The sequence below is a fragment of the Bombina bombina genome, chromosome 6 (genome assembly GCF_027579735.1).
Source record: "Bombina bombina isolate aBomBom1 chromosome 6, aBomBom1.pri, whole genome shotgun sequence".
Classification (NCBI taxonomy): Eukaryota; Metazoa; Chordata; class Amphibia; order Anura; family Bombinatoridae; genus Bombina; species Bombina bombina.
The window spans coordinates 1,031,593,624-1,031,608,993 of NC_069504.1; the positions used below are offsets into that span (position 1 = coordinate 1,031,593,624).

Here is a 15,370-nt window from a genome sequence, read left to right on the forward strand (position 1 = left end):
TAGGCTTCCTCCAACATGAATGTGTAGTGCTAGGAGCTGCACGGAAGGACTCTTGGTTTATGGAATTCTTTCTATATAGGGCTTCATTTTATCAAGACCTTCTCCTTCCTTCGACTGCAGGTTCTCACCCTGCAGTCACGATTTATCAAGCGGCGTTCATCAGACCGCTGCTAACCTACCCTCTTCTCCATCTATTTCTTGCCATGTAGTGCTGCAGATGTCTACCTAGGTATCTCTTCAACACAGAATATCATTGTGACAAAGCAAATTTGATAATAATAGAAATAAATTGGAAACTTTTTTTTTTTAATGGTATGCTCTGTCTGAATCGCAAAAGAACATTTTTGGGTTTCATATCCCTTTTAAGCAGTATAAATCAGAAGGTAAAGTTGCTAGGGCGGATTTTAAATAATCATTTGTTTATAATTAGAATACACTTTTGAAGAAGTTTGAAAACAATAGCATCTCTATTTCTATATTATTTTTAATCTTTATTTTCCATTTTTGAACTGAAATTGAAAAATACCAGTCATGTTGGAAAAATACAGTTTGGGTGCCAACCCTGTATACACCAAATCCCTAACTATTGTATTAAAAGCCTGGTGTGTTGACAACTAGGATTATATAAACTCAGTGGCCTGTTCAAACTACCACTGAGCAAAAGGTGCTTGATAACTTTTTCAAAATTCTGCAACTATACTAAACATTCCAGTGATGCAGATGATTGTGGTCTATGTATACTAGCCACAGACTCAAGTCACCAAACATCTGATGGCAATGCTTTTTTAGTTTACAACCCTAAGACATGCCATAGAATCAGGTGTGACACGTGGTTATTTTCCATTTATTCCTTTATTATTTGAAATTCATATCTAAAGTTGTCCAATGAGTACAAAGTGGAATCTTTTTAGAACTGGCCTTTGAGTGGTTGCCGAGCTTGAAATACTTTTTCATTATTACCATTATTTGTGGCACGTACTGTGTTCATTTAGATTTACTATAAAGATTTAACATAAATCCCAGTTGTGCATTGATGTTTTTAAAGGCAAATAATTGTATTTTGTCTACAAAATACTTGTTGTGTGTATCATATTCACATAGTCAAGGCCAGATTTCAAGGAAGGACAGGCCCGTTGCCTTGCAGTATCAGCCTGTCTGGCACACAGAAAGGATGGCAAGTACAGGACAAAGCCATAGTTATGCCGAATCTGATAAATGTGCAGAGCACAGTAAAGTACAGAGAGGCTAGATTAAAGTACATTTGTTCCTGCACAAATTGTTGTGTTAAGGGAAATAAAACGTTTGCATGATAATAATGCTTTAACCGTTCTATAGCCAGTAGTGTACATTTTAGGCTGTGCTTTTGGCTTTTAATGTTAAATATTTTATAGGGCCAGACTGTGCTAATGCCATTTCAGTACCAAGGAAGGCACTTGTGCTTGACATCATTTAGTATTATAAAATAAGATACGTAGAATTACACTGCAACTTTAATTTTAGAGATATTATAAAGATTAATCACTTGGGTTAATTTATTCAAGGGACAGTAGAGTCAAAATCAAACGTTCATTATTCAGAGCATGCAAACATCCACTGTACTTTTATCACATTTGTATCATTCTCTTGATCTTCTTTGTTGAACAGTATACCTAATTAATCTTAGGAGCTAACGTAAGATTGTTTGCTGCACATCTATTCCTCTTGTCACTGGCTCACCAGATGTTTCCCCCCCCCCCCCCTTTCCCAGTTGTGTATTGCTGCCCTGGAGCCTACTCTTTTAACAAGGATACCAAGAGAATAAAGTAAACTGGAATGTTGTTTAAAATTGCATGCGCTATCTGAATCATAAAATTTTGTTTACTGACCGTATTGTCCCTTTAAGGAAAGCTAAAACTTCGGAAAAGTATAGGAAAGTTAGTTCAGGTATGGATAAAGCTAATATTAGGGACAGTAAAACGATTGCAATTACAATATAATACAATAAGCATATAAGGTGAATGTGACTTTTTTTGGAATGCACCTTGTTTACTCCAAACTCCAGCCACCACAGAGCTATCGTGTACTTGTTACTGGTGTAAATACTGCTAGCCAGTGTCATTATAGTAGCACATTTTCCATGTTTTGAACTTCCTTCGCTGATAATCTCTATTTAAGACAATTAGAGACATATGTAGCAGTATTAGTCTAGGGAAGTCTGCCATGGCCACTACTAAATTTTAGAACTGGCAAAGCAATAATTTTCAGACTTATATTGCAGGAAAATGTGTCAAAACAAATAATGTTATAGTTGTTTTACTTCACATCATTACAAATTTTATATCACTGACTGCCTGAGCTTCATGGGAAACATAGTTCCAAAACCTCTGGAGCACCATGATTGAGCTCCCCTGGTTTAGCGTCATATTAGGTGCCAGTTGTTACTTTGCAGGGTGAGGTATATGTGCTAATCATTTGAAGTCCCCTTCCTTTGCTTTGATACAGTTCATGTTACCTTTTGGGTCACAGTAAGTTTTTCAAAGTCAGATAGGAGAATATCTAACACAAATTTACCCATTAGGGATTGTGAATTTTCATTTTATTAGTTTGTTTGATATAAAATCTGTTGTGTTTTTTGTTGTTGTTTTTTTAATAAGGCTAATACACTTCACTTAATTACACTTTATTTATACAACATTCTCTTTTAATTCATGATCAATTTGAATTTGCGTTTTGCCACTTTCTGATAGCTATTTTGGATAAATAATTTAAATTAAATTCATAGTAGGTACTGTTTAATTCCAAACCAACAAAAAATATGTGTGTATATGTATATATATCTACACACCCTTGTTAAAATGTCAGGTTTCTGTGATGTGAAAAAATTAGACAAAGATAAATTTTTTGCAGAACTTTTTCCACCTTTTAATGTGACCTATAAACTGTACAACTCAATTGAAAGACAAACTGAAATCTTTTAGGTAAAGGGAAATAAAAATAAAAAAATAAAATAATATGGTTGCATAAGTGTGAACACCCTTAAACGAATACTTTATTGAAGCAACTTTTTATTTTATTACAGCACTCAGTCTTTTTAGGTATGAGTTTTTCAGCATGGCACATCTTGACTTGGCAAGATTTGCCCACTCTTCTTTGCAAAAACACTCTAAATCTGTCAGAATACAAGGGCATCTCCTGTGCACAGCCCTCTTCAGATCACCCCACAGATTTTGAATTGGATTCAGGTCTGGGCTCTGGCTGGGCCATTCCAAAACTTTAATCTTCTTCTGGTGAAGCCATTCCTTTGTTGATTTGGATGTATGCTTTGGGTAGTTGTCATGCTGAAAGATGAAGTTCCTCTTCATGTTCAGCTTTCTAGCAGAAGCCTGAAGGTTTTGAGCCAATATTGTATGGTATTTGGAACTGTTCATTATTCCCTCTACCTTGACTAAGGCCCCAGTTCCAGCTGAAGAAAAACAGCCCCAAAGCATGATGCGGACACCACCATGCTTCACTGTGGGTATGGAGTTCTTTTAGTGATGTGCAGTGTTGTTTTTGCGCCAAACATATCTTTTGGAATTATGGCCAAAAAGGTGAACTTTGGTTTCATCAGGCCAGAACACCTTTTGCAACATGCTTTTGGGAAACTTCAGATGTGTTTTTGCAAAATTTAGCCGGGCTTGGATGGTTTTTTTGTAAGAAAAGGCTTCCGTCTTGCCACTCTACCCCATAGCCCAGACATATGAAGAATACGGGCGATTGTTGTCGCATGTACTTGCCAGATATTCCTGCAGCTCCTTTAATGTTGCTGTAGGCCTCTTGGCAGCCTTCCAGACCAGTTTTCTTCTCGTCTTTTCATCAATTTTGGAGGGCCATCCAGTTCTTGGTAATGTCACTGTTGCACCATATTTTCTTCACTTGATGATGACTGTCTTCACTGTGTTCCATGGTATATCTAATGCCTTGGAAATTCTTTTGTGCCGTTCTCCTGACTGATACCTTTTTAACAATGAAATCCCTCTGATGCTTTAGAAGCTCTCTGCAGACTATGGCTTTTGCTGAAGGATGCAACTAACAAAATGTCAGGAAAGACCTACTAGAACAGCTGAACTTTATTTGGGGTTAATCAAGTGGTTCTTTAAATGATGACAGGTGTGTACTGACTCCTGATTTTGAATGTGATTGCTTAATTCTGAACACAGCTACATCCCCAGTTATACATAATGGGCCAGATTACAAGTGGTGCACTAATTAACGCTACCACTCAAGCGTTAATTACGCTAGAAGTACGTTTTTTTGTGCTCGTATTAGGAGTTGAAAGTAAACTGTTTTTGCTTGCATGCTAACCCGACAAGCGCAAAAAGACAAACCTACAATATTGTGTGCACGTTCGTGTATTCCCCCATAGAAGTCAATGGAGAAAAAAAAAGTTGAAAAAAATCCTAACACCCCACTCTCACGTAAACCCAATTGCAAATTATCATGTGCGCTAACCCGACATGAAAATATGAATATTTCACATTCCAATGTTCTGCACATAACAGAATATGCTTTATTTATTCATAAATACATATATATATATATATATATATATATATATTTGTTTAATTTAGAAATACTTAGAACATATTCTGCTATGTACAGAACACTGGAATGGGAAGTATTTACAGTAAATACATAGTTAAAAATTAATATTGCATAAATATATTTACATACATATCCATCTTTATACATGTATATGTATCTCAATGTTAAAGCCCTTTGTCTGCATTTTTTTTCTTCTGAGATCTCATATCCTTGAGTCCTTATAACTTTTGTGTGCAATATTTTTTGTTAGATATTGTTGTTATGAGTGTAACTATAGTTTGTAATGTATTTTTGATGTTTTGTGAAACCGTTAACCCGAGCACTAAAGTTGTGGTAATCATTCTAGCGTAAATAGCAATTGAGCTAAAGCAATTGCGTTTATTTTCAATATGAGCAATAAGGCCGACCAGCGCAAACCCCCGCAATAAACCCATTATCTTATCTCTTGGGCGCAAATATTTGCACTCCTCTCGTAATCTGGCCCAATATTACTAATCAGGAAATGAATTAAAATGTTCCCATTCCAGTGGGTGGGTATAAATTAAAATGCAGTAACCATACATATACAAGTTTCAACAAAAAGATGGACCAATGGCACTACTTTGAGGTTAACATTGAACCTCAGTATAAACCCTTCATTATACCACAGAGATTCTGTATTTTAAATTAATATCGGGTAATGGTGCTAGTGTATTAAAACAATGAATATTTATTGAAAGAACAAGAAGAGGCTTATTATTTATAAGAATACACGAAATAGCACTCGAGGTTGGTAACTTGGAGATCAAGTGTAATGAGACGGCATATAATGAGTAAACTTGTGATACTAAATTAAAACGTTACTTTTATTCAGTATCTTATAAAATTAGGAAATAATTAAAACCACACTAAGGTCACCTCCTATAGTCGAAATTATGTAAACATTAATTATGTCAGGTCAAATTTATAAATGGGGATTGTATGAGTTTGTGTTGGTATCACTAATTCAAGGTTGTAAATCCCTGTAGGCATCCTACAGTTATAAGGGGTTAAGCGATACTTGTTAGGTTTATTATTATCCCTAAATGGTATATTATCGATATTAAGTCGCAACTCTTGGGTAATATAGTGATCTTAGACTGCTGTTGGGATATAAGTATAGTTGTTATCAAATGGTTTTACTCTGTACTTGTCATGATAGTACATAAAGGTTAATTTCCAAGTTTATAGTGGAATATATCGTATAAATCTACCGAAGATTATACTAAATGTAATGACTGTTAGTAACCACTCTACGATTGTTTACACTTCCATATATTATACAACATCAATCATCCTGAATGCTAACTATAAAGGTTATAAAGTAACATTAGTACCGACTATAGAGTATACTATAAACTTGGAAATTAACCTTTATGTACTATCATGACAAGTAAAGAGTAAAACCATTTGATAACAACTATACTTTTATCCCAACAGCAAGATCACTATATTACCCAAGAGTTGCGACATAATATCGATAATATACCATTTAGGGATAATAATAAACCTAACACGTATCGCTTAACCCCTTATAACTTTAGGACGCCTGCAGAGATTGACAACCTTGAATTAGTGATACCAACACAAACTCATACAGTGTGGTTTTAATTGTTTGCTAATTTTATAAGTTACTGAATAAAAGCTACGTTTTAATTTAGTATCACAAGTTTACTCATTATATGCTGTCTCATTACACTTGATCGCCAAGTTACCAACCTCGAGTGCTATTTCGTGTATTCTTATACATATAAAAGTGTTTATGTTCTTGATTTTTGTTTATTTTAAAAAAAAAAAAGTTGGTTTCTTTTTTCTAAAATTCAACACACACAGCAATGTAGCATAATGTAGTTGGGGGACAGGGTTTACTATCTGGACCCCTCACTGTGAGTGAAATTCCACATTGATGGTTTGCAGCTTTATGTTTTTTACTTTTTTATATTCACAGCAAGATTTATAGCATTTTTATACTACTAAAATATGAAATAATTAGTATAATTTTGTAGTATCTTTTGTACAGCCTACTATATTGTATTAAGCAAATGGACATTTTTGTGTTAATAATGCAGCTTGCATCTACTGAGGATATCCTAGCAGAAGCCAGTACCACCTCCGCTGTCATGAGTGGCTTAAAGCAGCAAGTATCCAGTGTCCATAATGACATAGACCGAATCCAGCAGAATGAGCAAACATTGTTTAAGAAGATGCAAAAGGTTAACGCAAAGTTCCAAAACATCACTGAAGCGTGGAAGAAAAGCCTCGATGAGATGAATCAGGATACGGACTCTGTCAAATCTGAAGCGAAATCATTCCACAGCCAGCTCACATTAAAGATTAATAATGCTGACCAAACACTCAAATTACTCTCGGAGAAGCTTAAGGATTTGGACGACAGCACAACCAGAAATACAAACACTGTAAGGAGACAGGAAGATGAGGAGCTTTCACGTATCGAAGAAACGCTTGACTGGGATACAAATGCTATTGAAGAAATGGAAAAAGAACAGAGTGTTCTGACCAGTGTTTATACAGAAATAAAGCAGAAACTGATAGACCTTGAACCTAAAGTGGAAGATTGTATTAAAAGTTTGCCGACAGTTGAAAGCGGCATTCGCTCACTTCTCAAAGTATCCAACGAAATACTTGTCCTTGACAAGAAGATGAATGAAATGACTGTTAAAGTATTTAATACTGAAGATAACCTGCTGAAGGTAATCTCTGAAGTGCTGGAGCTACAACGAGCCCTTGAGAGCATGCAGTTCGATAACAGTATATTAAAGATTCTAAATGTCGTAGATCAGCTGAAGGAAAAAACGCAGAATTTACCTTCAAGTGAAGATAGTGACTTAGAAGAAGAAGAAAAGGAAGAATTAAATAACTGATATTCAGGGACTAGATAAACTTTAAACAGTGTTTTATTGTTTTGCTAAATTCTGCACTAGTTTTATCTGCGTCTACACTTCACCAAACACATTAAAGGGACAGTCTACTCTAGAATCTTTATTATTTTTAAAAAAAAGGTAGATATACCTTTTATTATCCATTCCCCACTTTTGCATAACCAACACGGTTATATTAATATACTTTTTTACCTCTGTGATTACCTTGTATCTACGCTTCTGAAGACTGCCTCCTTATCTCAGTTTTTTCACAGACTGGCATGTCAGGCAATAAATGTGCTTACTCTTTAACTCCACAGGCGTGAGCACAATGTTATCTACAGTATATGACTCACATGACCTAACGCCCTCTAGCAGTAAAAAACTCAAATGCCTTCAGATAAGAGCCGGCCTTCAAGGGCTTAGAAATTAGCATATGAGCCTACTTTAGGTTTAGCTTTCAACTAAGAATACCAAGAGAATAAAGTAAATTTGATGCTAAAATTATATTGGAACGTTGTTTAAAATGGCATGCCCTGTCTGAATCATGAAAGTTTAATTCTGACTAGACTGTCCCTTTAACTAAAGCAAATAAGCAATGTTCATCCTATTAAATGTTGCCTCTGAGGTCACTGATGTCGTAACCAATAACCTTTCTAGTCTTGGCATCTTGAGAGCAAAAAGAGTAGGTAAATGGAAAGACACAGTAAGAGATGTGAATGTAAGAAAGAGGAGAATAAGTGAGTCACTAACAAATAGAGAGGTGTAACATAGTATTTGTAAGACTCAGAACCATTCATATAGGGTGATGCTTTTTTAAATACATCTATGCTAACATAGCACAGGTATTTGCCTTGTATGGGTTCATGTATAAGTCACTTATCTGTTGTTTTTACAACGTCATTCTATACACATAGTATTTATCTACAATTAAGGACTGCACTGCATACATAATACATCTTACAAATGTATTTAGAGCTTTTAGTTTGTTAGGAAAATGTGCTATGTTCTGCAGTCCGAGGATATACTTCTTGAAAAGCCTCCATTGCAGTTAGCATTTAACATTCCAGGGTCAGAGTTCAGAGTATTTCAGGATGCACCCAAGTCTTTCTGGGGCAATGGGGAAAAAAATAGAAGAAGAAAAAATGGTTTAGGGGTTTAACTACTGAAAACTAAACACTTTTTTTTGGATTACAAATGTTAAGTTTAATGTCCCTTTTTAAATGCACTGTTGCAACGTGGATGTCACTTTCCACTTGCAAAACACTACTTAGCTGGATTTGGGCTATGGAAATACTTTGTAACTGAAGAGATGAACTGATTCCATCACGTGTGTTTGATGCCATATCAGGAAACCGGAGGATTAGCAGCCATCTAGGAAGATCAGCTGTTTTATCCCTCTAGCTCTACTGATTGCTGCATTAAAGGGACATACAATTACAACAGTAAAATGCTCTGATGGACTGCATTACACTACTGCCTCTATAGGGATTAAAGGGACAGTGTACTGTGATGTTTTGTTGTTCTTGTTTTTCTCCTTTAACGTGTCCCCAATGATCCATTTTACCTACTGGCAGGTGAATTTGATCTGTATAAAATAGATTAAAATCACTAGTCAGTAAGACTTGGTTTAACTAGTGGTCTTCTACATAAAGACTCTTTCTTGCTGGTGGTTGCAAATTTTTAGACTAATAGCTAGTCCGATTAGTAATTTGCTGATATTACCAGACAACTGATTTGGTTATATACTATTAAAAATACATAAAGAGATCATTATTAAATTATTGGGAGGTGAACTATCTCCAGTTTATTAGGTTATAAGCATTCATGTTTGCGCTATGATTTTTTTTTGCTCTACTTTTTTATTGAAAAGTGAAAAAGAATCATTACCTTATTAATAACATTAAATATTGACCTGAATTTATCAGGCACACATAAATTATGTTTTTTGGCTACTGCATCCACACATATACTGAAAAGTACTGGTTATATGCTATGTACACAATAAGGTTTAGAGAGGGAAAAAAAACACTCCCAGTGTATGCAGTGCTTGAATAGAGAGTTACTGGATTGTTCACACTGTTTATAGAGAGAGAAAATGAGGATTTTGTGTAAATATAGAGAGATAAGTTGAAGTCTACTCACACTGCAAGCTTAGTCCATTCCATTGGGTTGTGGTTTGCAATTAGCAGATACAGCTATTTCATTTACAAAAATATAACTAAAGGAACTATGTACTCTGAAACTGGTATAATAAGTCATTGTGGAATTATTAAGGTAAAAACTATTTTACAGTACACTGTTCCTTATAAAAACTCACATAAAGTCTGCTCCTGAGCTGTATATGTCGGGTGAGCCAATCAGGAGCCAACAATCCACAGCTGTGTCCAGTTCACAAACAAAAGTGCATTGCAACTTAGATGGCTTTGACTATGCATTTAAACCCTTTTATATAAAGATACTAAATACCTAGAGACATGCAGTAACACAATAGTAAAAGTTAATATTGCATTAGAACACTTGGCTGTCTGTAACTGTAATCTGTTACAATGTAGCTCTAGTCTGCTTTTTGCTGATGCTTAGTAGAGAAGTTTTGCTGCAAAAATTATGTGACAATAAAACTTAAGTTTTATAATGGAAACTACCTTATCTCAACAAAGACACTGGCTACACTGAGAATTTTTAAATGCTCATTTTGCAAGAAAACAAGCTGGTTGCTATTTTAATGCAATCTGTTTCTTTTTATGTTTACTTTGATTTAACATTTTTACTAAAGGAGCACTGTTTCATATGCCTTTTTAAGCATGAATAACAACCAAGGGGTATGGCATGATTTGCAGTGTAAGGAGTGGATGTGTACTTTAAATAATAGCTTATGAGCAAAACTCTTATTAAAAACGCAGTAGACGTGCACCCCTTAAAATATCTAATTAAATGTTTATTTTTTAAGTTGTGCTTTCTATTCATTCTTATATTAGAATATTTGTTGTTAAACAGTGCTAGTACTAAATGTACACGGCAAAGTGATACAGTATTTGAATGTACAGAATAGACAATCGCATATTCTATAATATTAATCACTTACACAGTTTACACTCACAAAGTTAGCAATCATAGAAATACACCCAGTCAAACCAGAAGCAAAGATTCACCAACTGACTTCTAGAATAATATTCATTCCATAGATCATGCTATACTGAAAGGCAGTTGTCTAGTGTGACAGTCAGACACGTAAGCACTCATACTGAGCGGTATAGGGTTTCATGTCATGAAGAATATTCAGTCCATGCAGATTCCATGTTCATTTTCATAATTTGCTCCAATACCTCTGTCATAATGTAACACCTTGCTGTAATAGCGAGGTTAAAAATAATAATACATAAATAATACTATCCTATAGATCAGCCTAGAATGGTCTCCACATTATTTAGTAAATCGGCTCAGTAAAATAACAGAATTGGTCTTGTTTGCAGCGAGCTGTAGTTATTATTCCAGTCTTAGTGAATCTCGGGAATAGAGAAAATACCATTGTGAATCTCACATTTATATGTATCAATTTTTTTAGTTACATTTCCTCTTTCGTGACTTTGTACTTAAAGGGACATTATACACTCATTTTTTTCTTTGCATAAATAGCCCATAAAGTTTTTGTATTTTTGGGGGGGGGGTTAATGGGTAGTTTTCTTATTTTTTCAAACTCCTAACCAACCCCCAAAGATTTAGGAGAATACCGACGTATACCTACTCTAGCTTGCTTCTGTTTGTGTAAAGGGTCTTTTCATATGCAACGGAAGGGAGAGGGGAGTGTTTGCTATTTCCCACTTGCAGTGGGTGTCCCAGTAACCTTTTAAACAGAGCTAAACTGGAAGCTTCTAAGTAAGTTTTTTTTTTAAAACTGGTTTATACTGGATTTTTATATCAGTTTCTGTGCATATTATTCTTTATAGTAGTGTCTATTACATGCAGTTAGATGAAAATTGGCGTATACTGCCCCTTTAAATTGAGCAGTGCCCTGTCCCTGCTTCTTTTTCAATGTGAATCTAGATTTGCATTTTTCCTAGGCAATAGTTACCCTGAATGTGCAAAGTGATGTCAGAGGTTTCTTATTTAGCTACTTCTGCCTGTGTACAAGCATATTACTGGTTAAGAGGAAGCTGTAGATATTTAATTACTGACCTCTGTGGTTAGCCACATTTGCATCACACAGGATATATTAATAGAAGCAAAAGAGCACAATCTTCCATTACCTCTATTACCAGTTAGGTGCCCCTCAGTGCAGCTGCATACTTTAATTAAAGTGAATTTCAAGTTTGATGAATCAGTGCCCGTTTTTTAAAAACCCTATTAAAAACCGGGGCACTTTCATTCATCAAACTTTACATTTCACTCATTTTGTTAAAATACTTACCTTTTAATCTTGAAAGCCGCTCCAGCCATTCCCCCTCCTGCTGCTCGTCACTTCCTACGTCGGCAATGACGAATACGGCATCCTCCAATCACAGCTCCCCCCCCAGGGGAATCATTGCCTGAGGCAACGCCATGATTGGAGGAAGCTGGGATTCGTCATTTTTGATATATGAAGAGGCTTGCGACGGGCGGGGGAAGCGCTGGAGCGGCTTTCAAGATTAAAAGGTAAGTATTTTAACAAAAATGAGTGAAATGTAAAGTTTGATGAATGACATTCCCCCTGTTTTTAATAGGGTTTTTAAAAACCAGTCACTGATTCATCAAACTTGACATTCACTTTAATGATTTCACTAGTTCAGATCTTAAAGTGAAACCATGTTAATTATCCATTTGATAATTTTAGGAATAATGTAGCAGCTTCTTATTAAAGGAGATATGCTTTCTGTTTAGTCGTAAAGCTCCAATAGGGTACTCTGAAATTTGTACAATGCTATCTAATAAACAGCCATGTACATTTGTGAGGGCTGTATTTTGGCTTACAGGGTTTGACATATTTGGGAGCCCTGGGGGTATATATATACATTCATGCCAGAAATATTGGAAACCCTACATTCTGTAAAATAATGCACCACTTCACCCAGAAAAGTGTTGCAGTTACAAATATTTTGGCATTCTCATGTTTATTTCTTTTGTTTGTATTGGTATGACACACATGTATTGGTATGAGGAAAAAAAGCCAAATCTGACACATTCCATGCAGAACTCAAAAAAATGGACTGGACAAAATTATTGGCACCTTCTCAAAATTGTAAGAAATAATTTCATTCCAAGTTTGTGATGCTCCTGTAATATGTAATTAAACTCACCTGTATCAATTAACAGGTGCTGGCACACACCGGCAACCAGTTAAAATGGTGAAAATTGATTGAAGCTTTCTGTTGTGTGTCTTTGTGTGCCACCCTGAGCATGGAGAAGAGAAAGAGCAGCAGAAAATTGTCTGAGGATTTAAGAACAAATATTGTGGAAAAGCATGGACAATGTCAAGGTTACAAGTCCATCTCCAGAAATCTTAATGTTCCTGTGTCCACTGTGCACAACATTTTCAAGGAGTTTACAGCCCATGGAACTGTAGCTAATCTCCCTGGACGTGAACGAAAGAGAAAAATTGATCAAAGATTGTTCGAATAGGGGATAAAGAACCTCTATCAACTTCCAGACAAATTCAAGTTGACCTTCAGGCACAGGGTACAAATGTGTCCGCTCGCACTATATGTCGCCATCTGAATGAAAAGGGACGCTATGGTAGGTGACCCAGGAGGACCCCACTGCTGACACAGAAACATAAAAAAGCCAGATTGGAGTTTGCCAAAACATACCAGAGGAAGCCAAAATCCTTTTGAGAGAATGTGCTGTGGACAGACGAAACAAAATTACAGCTTTTTGGTAAAGCCCATCATTCTACTGTTTTCAGAAAAAGAATTGAGGCTTTTAAAGAAAAGAATACAGTGCCTACAGTTAAACATGGTGGAAGTTCACTGACTGTGTGCAAAGCATTATGAAATCTCAAGACTCCCAAAGAATTCTGAGGTGCAATGTAGGGCCCAGTGTCAGAAAATTGGGTCTCTGTCAGAGGTCATGGGACTTTACAGCAGGACAATGACCCAAAGCTCACATCAAAAAGCACCCAGAAATGGTTAAAGACAAAGCTCTGGAGAGTACTGAACTGGCCAGCAGTTGGCAAAAGAAGAGTGGTCCAAAATTCCAGTAGAAATATGTAAGAAACTCCATTGATGGTTACAGGAAGCAATTGATTTCAGTTATTTTTTTCCAAGGGGTGTACTACCAAATATTAAATTGAGGGTGCCAATAATTTTGTCCAGTCCATTTTTTTAGTTTTGCATGGAATGTGTCAGATTTGTCTTTTTTTTTTTTTTTTCTCAACTTTTTTGTGTCATACCAAAACAAACAAAAGAAATAAACTTGAGAATGCCTAAACATTTGTAATTGCAACAATTTACTGGGCAAAGTTAGTGCATTATTTGACAGAAATGCAGAGGTGCTATGACATGACAGTGTATGTACTGTATGTGTGATATCCAGTTGGCCCTCGGTTTACGCCGTTTCAATTTGCGCCGTTTCAGAATAACAACCTTTTTTTTCAGTCATGTGACTGCTATTGAAAAGCTTTGGAAAGCAAAGTGCACTAATTAAAATAGCCAGTAGGTGGAGCTGTCCGCTTGTTTTGCAGCAAAGTTTTGCAACTTAACAGCCTGAATTTGATCTGTGTACACAGAGCAGACATTAGCTATCGAGCAACAAGTTTTAGCAGCCACTTCCCTATTATCTTCCTGTCCAACTGCTTGAGGTGAGGGTGCCTAACTGCTTAATCACTGCAGATTGAAATACATAGAATAGGGCAGACCCAATATTATCTAACATGCTAACAATGCAGAGAACTGATTGCAGAAAAATGCAAGTAAAAAAATGTTTTTGTTTATTAAACTTAGTTTGATGATGCAGTCTGTTGTGTGATTATTTTATTAGGTGCTGTTAGCAAATGTTTTTGTTCATTAAACTTAGTTTGATGATGATACAATCTATATTATTAGGTTTATAAGGCTGTTTAGCATTTAAAGTCTTCATTTCAAAGCTTTAAAAATAATGTATTAGGTGTTACTTATGACAATTTTAAGAGGGGCCTGGAACCTAACCCCATCACTTCCCATTGACTTACATTATAAACTGGGTTTCAATTTACATTTATATATATATATATTTGTATGTAGACAAATCTTTATACACACACACATACAAATATATGCATACATGTATATTACTCACACACACATTATATTACAACCCAATAAAAGTTAGACTTGCATTTTACAGCTGAGAGGCATAGAGTGGATCCAGCTGCACCAAGGTACATTTTTAGGTGCAGCTGGTTGCATCTGGACTGGCAGGTGAAAGTTGGGTGCACTAATAAGTAGTTTGGGGACTAAATCAGGGTGCAAGGCCTAATATTTTTTTATGATAATATTTTATTGTATTTTGTATCATTTTTACAATATCGTCAGCAGAAGTGCAAGTAAACAAGTATTTTATTGTACAGAGTTTCTCACTTAAAACAAAAAAAAGTTGAAATAAGTTAGAAACCCAAAAACAGAAAAAGTAAAAACAAAAGCAATAACTACAAGGCACTTAGGTCAGACACTCCTCTCTTCACAGATGTTCCTATATTTTCGTCTCTCCCCCTACTACTACTTTTTTGTCTCCCCTTCTTTGTCCCTCCTCCTATCTCTTTGTCCCTCTATAAATTCCCTGTCTGAGTGGTATCCTTACGTTTGGCCTCAATATACATAATCCATGGCTCCCATTGGTCTAAGAATTTATCCTTAGTGGAAAGTAAATCAGCTGCTGAGCTACACATTTGGTATATATGGTCTATTTTTCTTTCAATTAGTCTGTAGCTAGGCAGTTCTGTTCTCCAGTATCGAGCTAGA

General features: G+C 35.7%; 1 protein-coding gene across 2 annotated transcripts in view; it reads left to right on the top strand.

Annotated features, from left to right (window-relative positions):
* Positions 1-15,370, top strand: part of IKBIP (IKBKB interacting protein) — a 41,909-nt gene that overhangs the window by 9,274 nt on the left and 17,265 nt on the right. Inside the window, exon 3 of one of the 2 annotated variants that reach the window (XM_053718769.1) lies at positions 6,651-10,409. The exons of the other annotated variant lie outside the window; for it this stretch is intronic. Coding sequence (XP_053574744.1) covers positions 6,651-7,463 — 813 coding nt within the window. The 3' untranslated portion in view covers positions 7,464-10,409. Of the gene's footprint in view, positions 1-6,650; positions 10,410-15,370 lie in introns of those variants that run through there. 2 annotated transcript variants of the gene reach the window in all.